We start from the raw sequence: 20,031 nt of genomic DNA, 5'->3' as shown, positions 1-20,031 counted from the left end.
TTACTGCTGTTTCAAATAGTAACTGAAGACTAGGTAACTGATGCTTATAAATGGAAATAAATTTCCATAGAGTAAGGAATAACAGGCAAGACAATAAAAGGGGTTAAATGATTAGGAAGGAAATTTTGAGGGGAGAGTATTATTTTCAAATTACAAGGCCTGACATAATGCTAAATTTTACTTTGGATTAGAAATGCTGTGTATACTTCTGTCATCAGGGAATTCAACTGCCAGAATCAAGCAAAGTAGTTTTCCCTACAGGACAAGTAATTTATATTGAAAATAATATCCTAACTAAACAAACCCTAGGTTTTTTAGGGATCTTCTTCCCAAAAACGAAAAGAAAAAAAAAAAAAAAAACACACACACACAAAATATTTCACACCGGTCTAGATTCCTTAGGACAATCCAGCAAGAGACGCCCCAAATCTGCCCAAGCAAAACATTCTGCCAGAAACCCCATTTCCATCTCTGCTTTTTATAATATGTTGTGGACTGCAATCAGTCTTGCTTCAAAGCTAAGACAACTACAGTATCCAGATACAACCATGACTTGTTCTATAAAACAACATAAAAATACCTTCTCTTCATCCTTCCTTGAAAATTATAACCAGAAAGGAATTTTTTCCTCAAGATTTCAATATTTTTTTCCATTACTCTCATTGCATATTAACATCCTCCCACATTTCTGATGTCCTCTGCTCCTTCTTTTCTCCAGAAGGGAAACAAGTCTCCAAGTCATTAGCCCATGGAGCACTCAGCATCCTTAATAACCTATTCCTGTCAACTGCTTACTTGCATTGTCACCACAGACTTCAAACACCAAGACATGACTGGCAGATACTGGGGAAGACGCAGGGAACCACTGCCGTTTTCAACACAGAATTTAGTAGCAGATAACTGCCAAGTGATGGCCCACCATTCCTTCTTCAAAAGCATCTCTTCCCTAGCTGTACAGAGCTTACAGGAAGGCTTTACGCTCAGGTCATGTTGGCAGCACTTTCCACCTTACTATCCTTTTATCCCTGTAAAGCTATGCATTAATGCTCATCAACAGACCCACCTACTTAAAAACCAATAAACATCTGTGCTCGCATTTCAGGGATTTATGCTATAGCTCTAGTCTGATCCTGTCAACTTCAGCTCCTGTTAGCAGGAGAGCCTTGGTGGTACTCAGGGGATGCGCCTTGTGCTTCAGCTTCATCCAGTGCAGTTGGGATCATGTACTCTAAGACCGCTTCATGAAGGAAGCCAAGACACAGCAAGTGGGGATGATTGAGAGACTACAAAAGCTCACTCCTGATGCAAGCTAACATGCTAATGCCGGCACACCGTTACTGACCCAACGCAACTCATTTAATCAGTGGACGTGTTTAATCACACACATCTTTTCCCCCCATCCAGCTACCTTCCTGGGGGTTAAGTGAATTGAATCCATTCACCCAGAAGCCAGACGGAGCCAGTACAAGGGAAGCAGCATGAACACATGCAATGAATTGGGAAAGGGGTTGAAACAGGAGAGAAAGGGGGCCTTCCATTTTTGGTGGCTGCAAGCTGCAAGATCAGTGCAATCTACTCTTGAATTTCACCATTAGGACACTGCGTGGAGTGTTAATTGCTGTTGAAAAAAAATGTTCAAGCTAGATCTTCACAAATGGATGGGCAATCTTGGAGAGGGCACGGAAGGGCAGAGGTCTGAAATCTGCATTCAGTATGAATCAACATTTTGTAGGTTTAACAACATAAAAAAATCAAATTAACTTTGATTTTTAACTAAGAATTCTTAGTTAGAACTTAATTCTTAGAATTAACTTAGAATTCTTTAAATATGAAAAAGAGCCATTCCTTCTACATGAACTTAAACTTGTTTTATATCCATCTTTCTAATGAATATGAATTACAGTCTCACATGCAGAATCTAAGCTTGGACTGGGTGTGAATAATAAAACTCTAATACTATAGCTTTCCTCAGTGAAAGTGCTATTATTTCACTAAACCGCTAACGATACTTTGTTAAGCAGTAATGCAAATGTTTTGTATACTACACTAAAACATTATGAACAGTGACTTCACATATTTAGTCTTGGATATTCAAATAAAGAGTAGGTCAAGACAACACTTTAAACCAGGCCTTCCACGTTCTGCTGAAAGACCTATCAAGCTGCTTTTCTTCACTGGGAAAAAGGGGGACAAGAGATTCTCTGTGCACTAATACTTGAGTTGCTCTAGGTTTGGTGAAGTCCAAAGCTAACGTAAATATGCTGAAACAATTTCTAATAATAAAGATAGGGAACGGAGCCATGTGAAAAAAGTTACAAATCAGAACAATGCCTTAGAAAGAAAGGAGAATACAATGAGGCAAAACTGTTCACTTCTCTTCCTCATCTTCCATCCCAAAGAAAAAGGTAAAGAATAAAAGGATAAAAGACTGGGAAAATAAAGCATGCACAAAGAAACCTATATAAAAAAGAAAACCTTTAAGAATTTATATTATACACAATATTCTATGCTTTAAAGACAGAGGAAAAACATGACATATACATCCCATACCAATTATATTGCTCAAAAGCACTGAAAGATGCTCATGTGATGATAACAACATAATAATTTATAGTGAGAAGTAAATTTAGGACAGAAAATGACATAAAGGAGAGAAAAATGAACAAGAGGCACACAGAAGAAAAGACACTGTAGCACCGCAACAGACAAAACCAGCATGAAGAGAAGAGCAGTTTGAGGGAAATATTGTCAATTATTTGCTTCATTTTACAGAAGTGTTAACATGGAAATATTACAATAAAATAATGCTATAGTACATGTAAACATCTAGTGATGCAGACATCATCACTAGAAAACCAAGTGTAGTGTTTAGATTTTGAGGGAAATGAGAAAGTGGATTTTGACACACTTATTTTTTAGTTAAACTAATAAACTCTGGCACATTTTCCAAGCTGTAAATAGGACAGTATTATGAACATCTGACAATTTCTGTGTACTTTAGAGGATTTCACTTCAAACCTTTGGTTATCACTGTTACCACCTACAGGTCATAATGCTGATTCCATTTTGGATCAAGTGTATTCTTCACAGTATCTGTAGAATGGCATTGGCCAGATCCGTCCACCACAACCTTAGCAAATGGATCAGGAAGTCCTAAGAGGAGGAAAAGAAAAAAACTAGCAAATGGATCAGGATGCTTTAAAGTCCTGTATCATTGCACAATTGGTTTGGTTTTTTTTAATTTTTTATTTTAAGTTGCCTTTTATTCATAAATGAGAGCCATATTTAATGAATAGGAATAACATGACATATTAAGCACAGGAAATGGCTAAATTAGCAATTTATTTCACTGATACAGACCAAGAAAAAAAGTTGTGTAAGTCAAACACGTTGGGCAAAAAAAATCTTAACACCTTAATCTTCCTAACTCAGAATTGAGTAAATTCTCAATATACAAAGAATTCAGCAAAAGGCAGAGAAAACAGATTTACAGTATTCCTATTTTTAAGATTAATTACAATCATGATTTGGTTGTTATTGGTATTACAGGAAATCACCTAAAACAGGTTATTCTTGCTTTTGAGGTCCACTTTGTTTCCTGCTAGCTTTCAACTTCATTTTCTGCCAGCTTAGTACCTTGGAAAGACTGAACACAGGTTCAGTGGATCAACAAAAATCAGTGCAAAGATGGTGCAGGGCTACACAGCTGAGGACGGGAAAGAAGCAGGACCAGAGCTACAATTAGCTCTACTGCAACTGCTATTCTAACCACCCTATTAACTGACACCAAAAGGGATGGTCCCACCACTAACGCCCCTAAGTCATGCGGTCCTATCCCTTTTTCCCCTCATACTAATTCCTCCCCTCATCTGAGGGCCCAGTGAGTCAGCTGAAGGAACTAAGGTGGTGAAACATTATTCACATTTTCTGTAGCACGGGTTTTGTACCAGTTCCGCTTCCTCAGGTGACTCGCGACACAGCCAGTCAAGCAGCAGAGTGGTTCAAGACAAGCGTCAGACAAAGCACATGGGGATAAAGGCAAAGCACGTGGGGAAGGGGAAGAACAGGACCTTGTGAGATTTGTACTTCAGTACAGAAGTGCATCACAGATTTCAAATCTTGAGGGGGTTTTTTAGGCATTATTAAACTGTTAAACACCTGAAAATTTCCAATCAATACAAAAATCCAGATATAAAGCAAGTTTTAGAAGTATCACAAATGACAATATAATTCTGTATCATCCCTTCTTCAAGTTCTTTTCAAAGTTCAGGTCTGATCTTTTGAATTCTTTCTACTCCCAACTGGGAGGCGGCAGGCAGGTAATACACAGCCAATAACATTCCTTTCTGCCTCCTTCATCCACCTCTTAGCACTTCTTTCAAAACATTATTAAAATTAATTAAAATATCATTTCAGAGTAGGTAAGTATTATGACATGATTATTAATAATTAAGATGTACATCTGTCTGCTGGACAAAAAGTTCTTATATGAAAAACATCTTAATAAATATGTGGCACTAATTGAAAAACATGTAATTTGTCTGAGAGAGTAAATTTGTTCCCCACTCCCATCAAAAACAGAGTGTGTCAGTGTTTTAATTATTATTATGAATCTGTAACAAGTGTCACCTACGAAATAATTAGAAGCCCTGAAATAAAACAGTGTGAAAACATCAAAGCCCCCAGCACCCTTAATGCAGATATCTTAATACAATGATCATGTGCAAACACTGATGTACTCAACCTGCATAATATTTATCCCATCTATAAACATAAAACTTTAGCAGCTACTTACGGAAAAAATCCTTTTTCACCAAGTTTTTTGCACACAGTACTGTAAGAAAAACAGAAGTACAAAATTAAGTTACTGATTCCCAACTTCAAAAAAAAAGTTACTTTACCTGTCCAGCATTCCAGAAAATCCTGCTCAAAATAAAATGAATGAACATAAAGGAATTGTGCTCCTACATCATTTAAACTGTCATGTAAAATAATTCCTGAAACTGAGCCAGAAGCGTCATCTTTTGGCAATTTACCTTTAGGTAGATTATAGTGGAAGTGATACGGTAGTGGTTTCCTCGGGCCATAGTTTCACATGTTCTGCTCCCCCCCAATGGTTTTGCCAGCTCTGTGTTTACCTAGTGAGGGAACAGGACCATTTCTAACTAGCTCACCATCCAGCGGCACAAACAATTGTACCAGTAAAATTAGTGGTATTTCACGAGCAGGGTCTTACGTTCAGTTCTACAGGCCAGCAAAAGCTTCCTTGACCATAAAAAAAGTGCATTAGGCAGTCTAAGCTTTTCTGTTATCCTGCGTGGAAACGAAATAAAAGTTTTTACCTGAAAAACATTTGGGTGGAGTAGACTAACTTCTAATGCCAGAGTTTTGATGGCTCCAAAGATACGTTTTATTTGTAGAAGCTGACAATTGTTTCAGGCTTTTTTGTTTAAATTATAAGGGAGGAACATTTGCATTTGTCAACTAAAAATACCAAGGGGAAAACAATCTCATATGAGAATAGAGTAAATAAATAAATAAATAAAGGTCAAAGGGAACAACTTTCGTATAAAGATGCCAAGGTACACACAGAAGACTTCTCCTCACAAAATGCACCACTGTTCAACTACATATGCTTATCTATTATCACAGGTTTAGTAAGCAGGAAATATTAGATTCCCCTGTGAAACATTAAAATATTTACTGATAACACAAAAGGATTCTTGGGTATTGAGTGAAAGCGTGAACTCCCACAGCTAGTACAAAAAAGAAAAAAGGGGAGGGGGGGGAAGAGGTATTTGGCTGGAATCAGTACTGCAGAAGACTCCTCAGTATATGATTCCCTTGGATATTTTTTCTATGGGATTGCCAATATTTCTTACTACCAGGAAATGTAAAGACAGAAAAGTGCATCCAATAATCGCATCCCACAGACATCACCTAAAACCAAACAAAATTGCTCATGCTTTCCCCCATAGAATATCCTCAAACTGATCCCACAGGGCTACTGATTCTCCAATTTCTTTTATAGTATCTGCCCAAATAAAAGTAAGCGGAGGTAGTCCATGAGCACTCTCAGGGAGACTTCCACGGTCAGGGCAGAGAAGCACCACCCTGAATAGTTCTGCATGCTAGCACAGACAAAGTTACATGTTATTCTAAATCAATGGAATTAATATTTTCCCAATTTTTAGGTTCATAAAGATGTTGATTTCAGTGAAACTGCTTTCCACTCAGTACTGTAAAATCTAGCTAAAACTCTACTCAGGTCTAACGAGTTTTGGTCCTCCATAAAACATGAGGTGACACCTATTAATGACTGCAGGTAGTCATAGAACAATCCCCTGCACATTGACATATACCACAGGAAAGGTATATATAAGCCCCCAGGAAAGTTTTGGCGTATTAGTTTGATGCAAAGGGGTGCTAATAACAATGCTGTTAACCTGCAAAAAAATTGCCTGGTTCCAGGTTGTTATTAGTTGTTCTTTTTAAAAGATGATAAAGGTAAAAAAATTACTTCTCTCCATTCAAAGACGTAATGGTAATCCTAAAGCAGAGCTCTATTTAAGGGATTTTCACCCAGTAATCCCACTGTAAAGAGTCAACAGTAGTAAAATACTAATAGACCGCCAAATGTTTCAGGTATTTTTGATACTTGGAGTCCAAGCATGTATAGGAGACAGACTGTCACATCACCGTCTGCTCCACAAAACATTCAAATAAAGTCCTTAGGATGGCGTAATCAAAATCCACAGTTACTAAAGACTTCCGTGTGCCCAGCAATTTAAAGTCTACTCTATCCATACAATTGATAAAAACTTAAAAGACATTTAAAGAAACAGATAAGACAAACGTAGAAAAGTGCTTCTGCAGTTCCTTAAGATTTTATTACACCAAGAATATCCTCAGCCGGAGTTGTCAACAGACACCACTCGTCCAAGAACTGAAAAAGGTTACTGCTCACCAGCCATCTTTCATCTAGTGGTGAAAAACTTCAAGTAAAATAGATGCTTATATGGATGGTCACTTTTTTAAATATCTCAAAGAGAAATAATTATTTGCACAATTTCACCCATTACAAGAAACAGGAAGCGTCACTTGAAGCTGAAGGCTTTAAATCCAATAGTTGTGTCAAAATTCATCTATAGCACAGTGAGCCATACAATATGTTCCTGAAATTGTATAATGTCCAAAATAAAAAAGGTTTGACCAATCTTTTGAGAAAGAAGTTGCAAGCTTAACTAATTATAAACACTTTTCAAAATATTAAGCAGGCCTGCCAGTGCAATTTAACCAAAGTCTCATTTTTATAAAATTGGGCACACGCACACCATACAGACTAATAACCGTTCCCCCACCAATTAGCCATGAGTGAACAAACTAATATTTTTGGCTCAAGATTTCCCTCTCTAGTAACCACATGTAAGGAAAGTCAGATGTCAACCCATTCTGGCTTTGTCAGGTTAACAAAACAGGAGAGACACTGAGAAATCTTCTATTAACACCAACCTCTCTGCCAGGTATTTCTAGGTGAAAAAGCCCAGGTCCCAGGAGCATCAGCTCAATTCTAAGTGAAACAATCTTCTTCCATGCACAGAGCTCTAATCTATCTCAGGACTTTTTTTGGACAAAACTTTTCCCACTGATGGGAAAAGTACAAGAGTTTATGCTCCACTTTTCTAACTGTATCAACACTGTATTAAAACCTATTCTGAATATTTTGATAACCAACTGATTAATAGTTCCTTGAGAATAAAAACTAAGGAAGTTTGGTTTCCTATGGATTTATGTTTTATGGTTGACTGAAAGCCATAGCTGAGGCTTTTCCCACCGGTAGGGCATTTAGACAGACACTCTCCCACGCAGACTCTCCAGTGGTCTCACAACACGGGACCTCTCACTGCAGCTTTTTCCTCTCATTTCAGGTCACTGCTAGGGTCTCCTCTTTATCCAGGCAACGATTCTCATAAAACTCATGGGACTTAATTATCTTCGAGACCTCTATCCTATGTCAAATTTGAGCAAAAGATTCAAAAAAACCAGAAAGAACCATAACGAGATTTATTTTTCATGACAAAGCCGAGCTAAAATGCTGATGGTTCTGGACCCAAACCCGCACCATTATCAGTCCTATGCAGCTGCACCATTAATAGATCCTCTAGAGGTGGCACAAGGCCACTGGAGAAGGTTATTTGGTATTTGTACATGCTTGTTTTAAAACACTTTTTATTAAAATTATTTTTAAACCAAAAAGAAGCTAAGCTATTTAAACTTGCACTGAAGGTTTTCAGAAACTAGAACACAAACCAATGCCTGTATATACAGACACTAGTTTGGAAAAAAAAAGGGGCGGGGGGGAAGCATTGTACCATAAGTGCATCATCAAAAGACATTAATGGCTTCTAGTACACATATGTAGATAAAGTATTTATTGCAGAGTATCAGTGAGTCAGTGGATAGCTATGTTTTGTATTTATTACAGACTTCCTGGGTAGTCTACAGAAAAGAGAACATTAATATTCCAATATGAAGGAACAATATATACGTGCCAAGACAAACATGCACATCAGTTTTACATACTATACGTTCATTAAATACCTTTTTATCATGCCTTATGATCTCATTCTAACATATGCTACTCAGGTCAGTTCACAGAAACATGAAAAGAGCATAAGATTATAAGCTACCTAGTCTCCTTCCATGACTGCTTTGCTACGCATAGTTCTCAAATACTCAAAAATAGGAATTAAGTGAATCACGTTTGCCAATTTCCTTTTTCTGATTTATTACGCCAGCGACCAACAAAGAATGGTTTACTGAAAAATAGTTTAACTATTGCAAGTAAATGCAAAATATTTAATATCCCCAAACTCCTGTAATCTAATTTACCTGTTAGCTATTAAAATTTACATGCAATTATAGAGGGGGATGAAATAATTGGTGGAACCCACAAGAAAATTGAAAGGAACTAGGATTACTGAAAATGTGAATTTTATAGAAAGATAAATATTTTTCTCATTTTCTGAACTCTTCTTACTCTTTTTGCTAGCTACTGAAGAACTCTTGTTACAACTGCTTTTTACTTTTGACTCATTTTTACAGAAAAATCAAGCTTTTTATGACATCAAACTGTTGTTATGGAAGGTATCCCATGTTATACATTACCACTATTTTATATAAGTATTAAAAAGTATGTTTATTTCAGAATAGTAAGTGTGTATATATATAACACAAGGTCTCCATACTTAAAGGGAAGAACATGAAGTGGAAAGGAGAGTGCCATTGTAGAAAGCTTACAATGAAAAGAAGTAAAAAGTGATAAAGATCTACGAGATTTCACAGAATCACCACATCTTAGATATGATCTAAGAGTCTTCAATGATCCTATTCACCTACAATGGTTGGTTAATAGACCTACAATGAGTGTTGAGGAAGGCAACATTAAGAAAGAAAACGTTGTCTGAATTTAAGGAACTCGGACATTTAAGGGTAGTGATCTTGTATGCAACCCTCCCCGGTATTTCCAACCTACATCAAACTGTTTATAGCCAATTTGTTCACCACACTCTTTCACACCTGCAAATGGGAATAATACTACTTTACCTCACAGGTACATTGTAGTGTTACGTTACCTATTATGTTTGTACACTCTCATCTACCTGCTATAATGCATCTCTTGATTTATGGCAAATTACAAGATTTAAATGTGTTTGTACCCAGCAAGGTGAGGTACTAGTACCTCAGGGCTACAGTTGTAGATGATCACAACAGAAATACATTGGTTTTAAAATTTCTGTATTAAAAATTAATCTTTCTTAAGCTATCCTCTTAAGTAAATTATTTTTAAGTGTGGATATTGGAAAGACATCAATACTATCAGTGAAAGATACAGGAAGACAGGTAAGAAGATAAAAAAGTAATCACACATCCATGGAAGCAAGCATACCAGCTGAAGAAGCAGAAGGAAACACATAATCAACACATTTAAAACTCAGAAGGTGACTTAGTAAGAAAACACGCCCCTATCCCATGTCAGACATCCGTAAGCAACCAACATGGTGTCAACAGAGAGACCCCAGTTTTGAGGGGGAAGAAAAGGACTGGGTCCAAAGCTAAGATTATGTTTACTAATCTTCTGGCTTTTCACGTGTCATCACCACAGAAAAACTAGTTCAGCCTTCTGAATCCAACTAACAGTTTTAACATTATAATTCCTGTTGGTTTTTTTCTTTCCCCAAGGGTTTTTCCCCCAGAAAAAGTGCTTGTTCCAGAACATATGTAACACATGGGATAGCGAGGAGAAAGACAGGCTGCCTATCAATTTTTACCACAACCAGTTCATTTTGAAGACAAGTCTTTCTTCCCCCTACAGAAACACCATCTTTTAATGAAAGCCATTAGCATTGCTTTTTGTGATCAGATCCCAGTTGTTTGCATGTAATACGCAGTGCAATACAATCACTAAAATAAGTCCCAGCTGTAGAAACACAATGTTATGCTGTTGCTAATGTGCGTTGTACTGATAATGAATGGTCGTCTATGCTTTAATCTGAATAAAGCTCCCAACTGCTCGGCCTCTCCTTGCCAAAAATTCCCCTTCCTCCTCCAGACTGTGGTTGCATTCCAATTACACTGCTGATTGGAATGAGCCTGCTTGGGGGAGGGAGAGGCAGGGAGACAAATGAACGCGCGCACACGCACACCCCTCCTCGCCTTCGGATGGCTGCCCCTGGGACCCAGAAATTGTTTGGGGTGTTTGAACCTATGGCTGACGTGACGTACTTTTCTCCACGTTGTATAAAACTTTGTAAATTTATTTAGTTATTTGAGAAAAACGACGGGCAAACAGCACACCCTCCACAGGTTCCAGCAGGATAGCTCAATACTTTAAACGTTTCTAACAAATTCCTACTGTTTTCTTCCATTGTTGGCACGCTACTGAGAAACTTATATTTTTCTTCTTGCATTCCCTCCTTGGACCTGCCTAAATTCCCACGTGGGAAGACATAAAACAGGAGGTCTTCAACTATTCATCAAACAAAGGGCTGTAAATAACACCATACACATTTGCAAATACAGCTGTTGAGGTAATAACTTTCTCAATTAAGGTTCTGAAATAAAATTGTTTATCCCAACTACTCACATTAAATTTTATTTTACAGCTAATCTCTCTGAATAAATTTTTTGTTTGTTTTCATTTCTTTGAAAGGTGTTTTTGCTGCAGATGAACAAACTAAGTGACAGAACACGATCATAAACTAAGACTTTACCTTCACTTAATGGCATTCATGCATTTTAGAAGATTGCAATCGATTATCGTCAAGAAGGAACACCCAAAGATAGGTAAACCTAACAAATGTATGTTTTACAGGTGCGCAGGGGTTTTGAGTAAAGAAGGTATTGAAACATGAAATGGGTAGGGGGTAGGAAGGCAGCAGCTGACCATCATTCTAACCACGATCACCGATCAACACGAGCTGAGGGGTTTCATGTTGCACCTAACAATAAAGAGGGTGGCAGCTGTTCCTCTCTCAGATCAGGTCTAGCAATCATATGGATGCAAGGTAGATCAGGAAGCTGAACTGGCTTAACAGAAAATTAACCTTCTGGGGAGATGGATTAGGTTGCCATTGGCTCCAAGAGCTGCGTTGACTTATCCTGCAGCCACGCCATCCGTAGATCTAATGCAAAGGAAGTGGCAGAAGCACATGGCTGCAAAGGAAGGAGGATTAGCCAGGCTACCTTTCTTACAGCACAACTGCAAGATGCCGTCAAAGTGCACTCTGCACCACTGAGTTTTTCAGCTCTAAAAACAAAATACACCCCCCAATATTTTCATTTTAATGCAGACTGCTAGTTTTTCCCTCCTGTCTCTGTTTTGTAGTTCTAGACATTTAATTAAAAAAAAAAAATTTTTTTAAAAAGCAGATTCTTGCCATCAGGATACTAAAATAACAACCTAACACCCTTCAGGTTTTCAGAGACACAATCTTAACCTTAAACATTCAGACGGAGTGTTATTTTCTATTTCCCAAAGCACACTCTGAAGCACAGAATCAAAACATTGAAACAAGCATTTCTCTTGCAAGTATACACACGACTGCTTTCAGGCTGCTCTATTTTACCTAGTGACAGCTGCTCTTTCTGAGTCTCACAAAGCACTAGAAATTTAGAATAACCTAATGAGCTCTAAACTAGAGTTACTACAAAACATGTACAAACACAGAGGCTGGCATGCCCTTCTTCAAAAGGTTTAATTATTTTCCCCCAATACTTTATCTGAAATTCAGTGCTACCCAAATTAAATCTCTAAACACCATCCCCTGAACACATGAGCGAGCTGAAAGGGTCACTAGTCACCCCAATGCCTCTTCTTTTTCTGGGACCAGTAGAGAGGCAGCACACGCTGAGATGAAGGTGCCATACGGCCATATGACACGCACGGGAAAGCCCAGTTCACCCAAGGCCACCGGACAAACTGCTGCCGATTTCAGACATACTCTGCTGCCCTAGATTAAAAGTAAACACTCTCCACCATCCACTAGATCCACGGTTCTGCAGCAGGAAAGCACAGTGTGAGCACTGCCTTCTGGAGCAGCCGGGTAAACCTCAAACCGCCAGCACTAGCTGTTTCATCTCTGTAACTTTTTCTGATGTGAATTAGGAAATGCATAACGTGATCCCTTCTGCCCCCAGAGCTATGGGAGCCAGGATGACTTGGAAGGGATGGTAACTTCTTCAACAGGCACAGCTATCTTACCACATACACTAACAGTTCATACTGGTAGGAAACTAATTTTCAATTCTCTTTCAGAATTATAAACCTGGGTTAAAATCTAATGCAAATTCAGAAACATGTACCAATTCTAACTGTCTTACTAGGAATGTGTGTTAGAACTATTTTGAAGTACTAATGAATTTTTAAAGTGCTATTAAATACTAACCTGTCAGGTCGAAAAAAAAAAAATATTCAACACTAGTTCTAAGTGACATAAGAGCGTTATTGCTAGGCTGATATCCAAACACAAGGTAGACAGATTTAAAATAAACTCTTTTAAAATACGTATTAGGATAACTTTAGTACTAGAAACACACTTTTAACAAGTATTTCCTTTAATAATTCTTAAAATTCTAAATTGTCCCATAAACATATTTCTGCAAGTTCAACTTCAATACAACCCAGATGCTAAACCTTTAATGTACTGCATGTAAAATGAAACCCATTTCAAAGGATCACATGCACCTGCTTACAAGCATTGTCAGTTAGAAATCTGTGTCTCAACAAATCAGAATTATTCCTCTGGGACTACACAAACAAAACCACAATGACCTGCATTCAAACACCGAACAGAAATATGGATTATCCAGAAGTGAAAAACGTCCTAATAATGCAATATACTTTAAATCACTGCAAAATATGCCAGAAACTAGCAGAGTAACAGTACATTTTTCTTTCCAACAGACTCACTGTATTAAATTCTGCCTATAAGAGTAGGTTGTACTTTGACTGGATTTAGAATTCTAGACCCATATTACTTGCATGTAATATAACTCATGGAGATTAAAATTCAAAATGAAAACATCACACATTTATCATGGAAGAAATGTTAATAAAGATGCATTGCATCAGTGAATATAAACAGTTAAGCCAATAAATCATTCATCTCATGCAATAAAAAAATTCTGGGACAGAGTCTCCAAGGCTATTTTAAATTCCCATAAGGGGAGGACGACAGGACAGCAACTCAAGACTCCAGCAGTCTGTGCCGGCAATGTCCGAATGACTTGTGGACACGGCCAGATGGAGTCTGCCTAGATTTGCCATGTTTAGACTCCTGTTTTAACATCACGATGTCTACTTCACAGTATTGTTTTACTGTAAACAAAAGGCTTCCTTTTCCACTTCTCCTCCCTTATTCCACTCCAAGCCAAAAGTAAAACAAAACACAAAACCCCCACACACCATTGAATTCCTCCTTCAAGCAACTAATGCATTCACATTTCCTAGATTCATTCGGTGATGGGCTTACTGCCACACACGTCACCAACTCTATTCATGTGTCCAGTTTGTTTGATACGCCTGTCAAGAGGTAAAGGAAAGAAATTATACTGCCACTTTTGCAATGAAGGTAGCAACCCTCCCCAAGCATTTCAAATCTTACCATGAAGGTTTACAAGTCTCTTTTATGGAGATTCATGTTTGAACCAGTGAAACTGAATATGTAGATGAAAAAAACTGAAGTTGCTTTTGGTTTGCCTTTTTTTAAGCTATATACCAAATATGCAAATTAAATTTGAATGATACAGGATTAAACCATCCCCATCAGGGCTCTGTGTAAGCTAGGACTTCAGTCACAGCCTCAAACAGTGAGAAAGAAGCAGAAGTAACACGTGGGAAACTTTAAGAAAACAAAGGCTATTGCGAATATTTGCATTTCCTGGTTTAGTGTGGATGGAGCCTCTCAGACCAGCCAGGATGTTTCTAATGCATAACTTTCATACACTAGAAATTCCACTTCACTTCTCCACCCTACTCCAAAATGGCCTAACCCCCGCATCTTGTCCATTTTTCAACATCTGACAAACCACTGCCGTACCATGAAGTCAGCATAAATATGCTGCTTACAAAGACTGAATACTATGCTGGTCACTTGGGGCTGGGGGGAGAGGGAGGAAACAACATCGCTTTAAATTAACAGCTATTAGAATACTTAAAAAAAAAAAAGGCAGTAAAAGATCAATTTTCAGACCAATTTCTAAGTTATCTCTTCTGTTTCTCACATTTGTAGTAAATATAAAATTGTATTCCAGTAAACAATCAGGGTGGGAAACAGAAATCCATTAAAGATAAATGAACCCACCAGCTTTGCTGTTATATTTGCTGTATGATCCTCTCAATTTTTTTATTAATTTTCTCTTCCTGCAGTATTAAAAACATAATTCCCATTAAAAAAAACTTTTAAAGTAACATTACCAAGATTAACTAGTCTCAAACCTGCAGAGGTGGTTATTATATGCAAGTGTGAGTGAAGTAAACTCTGTTACGAGCATTAACTCAATTATCCTAGAAATACAGAAATAAAATAGTATTTAAGAGCTCAGGCAAAGAAAATGGGGTACTCTTATCTCAAACTCTCAAGAATCATTGTGCTAAAATCTTACCTCAATCCTTAAAGACTTGTTTGAAATCCCAGCAGCTATTTTTTAACCAAGACCCAGTTTAGACAGAAGCGATTAATCCAAAATTATCAACTTTCAAAATACTTAGAGAGCACAGGATTCTTCCTCTGAGGATGGGTAAATAAAAAAGGTAACATGGAAATTTACCCATATACTTCTCAGCTTGTTTTGATAGGAACAGGGATGGGGGAAAAAAAGCTAACACGAGAAACAAATTATAGCTCTGTCTGATGTATTTCATGCACCTCTGAAAACGTACTGGGGGAAAGACACGCTAACAAGAAGCAGAGCCCTCGGATTTGTTTCACTGCAGTAAAACTCTCCACCCTCTGAATGATCTATAGTAGAGGCAACAACAAAAGAAATTCATGATCTAATTACCAACCAGACAAAAATGCCCTGAATTTTAAAAAGGGCTTCAGACAAGAGGCACCTGCAACTAACCCAGACTCCTGGGTATCAGGAATTGTAGATACCAGCAGCTTTCCAGACTGCAGGACCACTGCCATCTCTGTCGGGACAGCCACACGTTTGATTCAAACAGGAAGTCTCAAAATTCTGTCTCCGCTACAGGCATGATCCTAGGAGAACACTGCTACTGCTGGGGCTTTTCTGGGAAGAGGCAAAAGGAAAAGAACCACCAAGAAGGGGGGAAAAGGAAAAAAAAAAAAAAGGAAGACACCAAAAGCATGCATGTAATTTACCCTTCATGAGTAATGCTCATGCCACTCTTCAGCAAAATGCTGTAAATATTACCAACACTAACAAAAGGATTGTCAGCTGCTTTGTAAGAAACAACTCCTAAAACATGACAACAGCTAAGGTGACAACTTTTGTTGGGGGCGGGGGGGGAGGGGGGAGTAAATGCTAGCATTTCAAAATATACAACTTGAAATAGTTGAGTGACTTTTTTTTTTTAATCATTCCCTAATAAACAAAACTTAATGTTAAAGAGTTCATGAGGATCATTATTTCGATACTATCACTAGCAAAAAACACTAATTAAGCATCCGCCCTTAATGTAAACTCCTAGTTCAGCACAATTTTGTTTTACTATTACACCTGATGCACTGAAATGCTATTATACTGGGGCATACAGATGAGTGATGCACTCTTCACATCCTCCTGCATTATCATCAAAATCCACAGCTTCAGACATGGATTCTGATCTGTCTGCCTGATAATATGTGGATCCTGCCTCTTCCTCCTTTAATGCAGCTGAAATATTTAAGCACAATGTCCCTATATTTACTTTTTTGGGGAAAATTGTTTTTAGTGGAGTGCTTTAAGCTCTGGAAACTGCCTCTCTCTGGAACTTGACACTTTGGCTTCTGCCAAAAAAAATAGGGTCAGCAGAAAGATGTGTGGACTATATATACACCTTTACCTGGTTACTAAGCTTATACCTCTCATTATGTAATTCTGCCTCTATCTGCAGAAGTGTAATACCATACAAGTGGGGAAAATGCCAGCTGCTTAAAGAAAGTACACATAGAAAACCAAGACAATACCACCATTCATACATTATTAAAATTCTCAGGTACCTCAGTCCAGCCTTTTTCCCCCATCAGATAACCACGAAGCCTCATCTCCAGGAGATAATTATATCAATAGACTATACAATTTATAAACTGATTTAGTTAAATTATTGCAGTCCTTTAATATGAACAGATTCAGTTTACTTTCTGCGTAAACAGATGCGTTCTACAGATCAAATCCAAACAGTTTAAGAAGCTGCTGCTGTTAAACAGAGATGAGCTAATTGGATGAGCAATCCTCTTTATTTCAACAGAAATAAAGGAACTTATATTAAAGCCGCACTTTTCTTGTTTTGCTTTGTTTTTACATAAATTGCCTAAATTATTTAGTCAAATCAGTGCAATTTATGTACTATTGTAAGAAATAATATAAAAGGGATTTTAAAGAAACAGACCACCAAGCAATTCAGATGAAATAGCTCGCCAATATGTGAAAATAAAGAATCTTGCCCAAGACAGGTTACCATGCAATTTAAACTACAACTTCAGAAATCTTTTGGGCAGATGCAAGTGGTGAAAAGACAAGAATTTTTTTGAGAAAGAGGAGCACATGGTAGAAGATAATAAGCAGCAGAGTGAAGACTGAGAAAGATAATGGGAAGCAGGTGAGACTGAAAGGAGGAGTATAAAGCCGATTACATCAATGTAAAAAGTAGAACACTGTGAATCAACACTCCTAGCAGTATAGCAAATGAATAAAAATCCAGGACGGTATTTCCAAGAAGTTAGAGGATATTTTATTACTAGGCATCCACAAAGGCAGAACAGCTTTCAAGTGTAATGAGCATGCAAGTATTTCCATTGATCTCAAACACCAGTTATGAGCCACAGAAAGTCTGAGTGGACACAAAAGGGATTTTGAGGGGACACAGAAATGGAAAACTGTCATTTACTCTGCTGCCTTTCACTCTAGAAACCCTCAGCTTCTTGCAGTACCACTCACAAAGCATTATACTAAATAACACTTCTCTACATTTCTACCATGTCTTATATGGTTGCACATGCAAGGTAAGAGCAAGGATGCCAGACCCAGTTTTCCAGAGGGATCTTTACATTCATTTCCCAGGCACACTGCTCCTTGGATATCTCAACTGCTAATGGAGTGCTACCCCAGACCCCCCCAAATATAATTATTTGCTAAACAATATATTAATTACCAAGTAAAATCATTTTTCCTCTCACAACTATCTTCTTACATCTCAAGTATTTAATACTAAACACCTTTCAACAACCTAAATCCTTCTGTTTCTCTATCATCTACGTATCTTAAAGCCAATACGACAATTTGTATTAAATAAAACAAGACCAGAGACATGCTAAAACTCTGATCAGCTACATGAACAATGAAGGAAGGAAGAGGGCACAAGGTCTTTCCCCCTTTACATTCCTTCAACTAGCTTTGTAAACCGTACCTCCTTTCTGCATTGATTATTAACTAAGTTTAAGAATTCACAAATACATTTCCTGTTTATCTTTGCGCATTGTAGACTATGAATGGCATTGTCAATGTTAGATAGATACAAGTTTTGAAAACACTGAAAATCAAAATGCAGTGACCGCCTTGGAACTTGCATGCTACGTTAAACTACATCTCCAGCTAATCATGTATTTTCACTAAATATAAGCAAATAAACTATACTAATTCAGCTCACCAACTTCTGCCAGCATCACTTGTGTCACGCTTGCATTCCAGACATGTAACAGTCCTCACTAAAAGGTGATATTGCCAAAGGGTCACAAGACAAGAGTGCTCTTAGGGTGCATGCAAACGTTTTGTGATTTAGCTAAAAGTCAAAAAAGTACCTAAACACATTCAAACTTACCAAAAAGAAATTAGAACAAACAAGCAAGCCTCATAGATTTTGATCCTAAATATAGACTGCTGAGACAATACAAAACACAGGATTGGAGCAGATAAAGTGTTAACCGCATATTTGGTGGTTTATGAGCCAAAGCAGTCTGAGGTTTAAACTGCTTCTGCTCAGTGCTCATCCCATTCAGAGACGATGAATCATTTCCCATTTGGCAACACTTCTGCCTACAAGGCTGTCTTCTGTGAGATTTCTCCTGTATCCTTGTAATAGATTTGCTAATTTAGTACACCTGACTTTGAGCAAAAGCTATTGTTGCCAGCTGTCAGACTAGACCTCGTCCTGTTTATCAGACACATCTAAACCATCCTGTTCTGCCCCAGTCATAGAAACAGAACACTCTTTACTAATCCCAGTGCAGTAAATTACTTTCTAATATCCTTGTTTTTCTTACTCTGCCAAAATACCAACACATCATAGATTTAAAGCAACAGCAAAATCAATTTATCCACAGCAGCTGGGCTTATACCAGTTTATCCAATAGCCACATTTTTTTAAAGTTGTATTTGCTGTTCTAGTCATTCTGTCCATTAATTCCTGAGTTTCAGCAGTAGAGGTTTGACTATTTTAAACAAAGGTAATATAAGCTCAGGGAGTGTATTCTAGTTTTTTAGGCAGGCCTCCACAAGATAAATCAGAGCAAAACAAAGTATTAAACGCCTCACACACACTAAAACATTTCCTCATTTTCCCCAGGGCCTTGTGCATGCAAAAGAAACTGCATTACTTTCTGTTTATAAATATTTGTCTGGACAGCAGCTTAAAAGGGTAGGGGCAGAGAAAATATGTAGGGGTGTTTTTTATTTTTTATTTTATTTTTTTAAACCTACCTACAGAGAATCTGGGAAACATATGAAAAAACAATTTATGTATGACATTTTTACTCCTAAACAAAACTACCATAACTTGAGTCTTTACATTCCAGATTACATAAATCAGTTATACGGATGCAAAAAAAGTAGATTCACTCTTTTCAGGTCTTATACACTGTCCAGAATTCCTAATGCACTTTAAAAAGCTCACTGTGTTCACAGAAACACATACCCACATATTAGATGCTCTTTTGATACTTTTACTCTTCCAAATATTTTAAAACTCAGTCTAATCAACAAAAATAAGAGAATGCATCCACTCTGCTAAGAAAAAATATGAAGTATTTACATTCCTCTCTTCCATTTTCAGGGGGCTGTGAAGCTGCTTACTCATCTTTAGCATTCAAATCTGGCTTTGTTAATTGACGCTGGGCAGTCGAGGAAGCACACCTGGGCTCTTCCACCTGGGACTGACTTGGAAGGCCAGTCAGAAATTGCAATTCAACATGCAAAGGCCATTTACTGTGAGCCAGTTCCACACTACCCTATGGTTATCTTCCGCTATATTTGTTGCCAAAATTAAATTTAACTGTATTTGCTGACTTGTAGACTAGCAGAGGATCCCTG

At 37.6% G+C, this 20,031-nt stretch overlaps 1 protein-coding gene across 5 annotated transcripts in view; it reads right to left on the bottom strand.

Moving 5' to 3' along the window:
• The window catches only part of SMURF2 (SMAD specific E3 ubiquitin protein ligase 2), a 68,699-nt gene that overhangs the window by 34,817 nt on the left and 13,851 nt on the right, over positions 1–20,031 (bottom strand). For 3 of the 5 annotated variants that reach the window (XR_012045429.1, XM_072881631.1, XM_072881635.1), the window contains exons 1-3: positions 15,617–15,707; positions 4,796–4,834; positions 3,045–3,153 (exon numbers count right to left, since the gene is read on the bottom strand). Coding sequence is in view for 4 of the 5 variants with exons in the window: in XM_072881631.1 (XP_072737732.1) it covers positions 3,045–3,153; positions 4,796–4,834; positions 15,617–15,692 (224 nt within the window). In the remaining variant the exon portion in view is untranslated. Of the gene's footprint in view, positions 1–3,044; positions 3,154–4,795; positions 4,835–15,616; positions 15,708–18,373; positions 18,432–20,031 lie in introns of those variants that run through there. The other 2 variants (XM_072881634.1, XM_072881633.1) reach the window with 2 other exon arrangements.

Source organism: Ciconia boyciana, chromosome 16 (assembly GCF_034638445.1).
Source record: "Ciconia boyciana chromosome 16, ASM3463844v1, whole genome shotgun sequence".
Taxonomy (NCBI): Eukaryota; Metazoa; Chordata; class Aves; order Ciconiiformes; family Ciconiidae; genus Ciconia; species Ciconia boyciana.
Note: the sequence above shows the minus strand (reverse complement) of the source record. Positions and strands in the feature narration are given on the sequence as shown.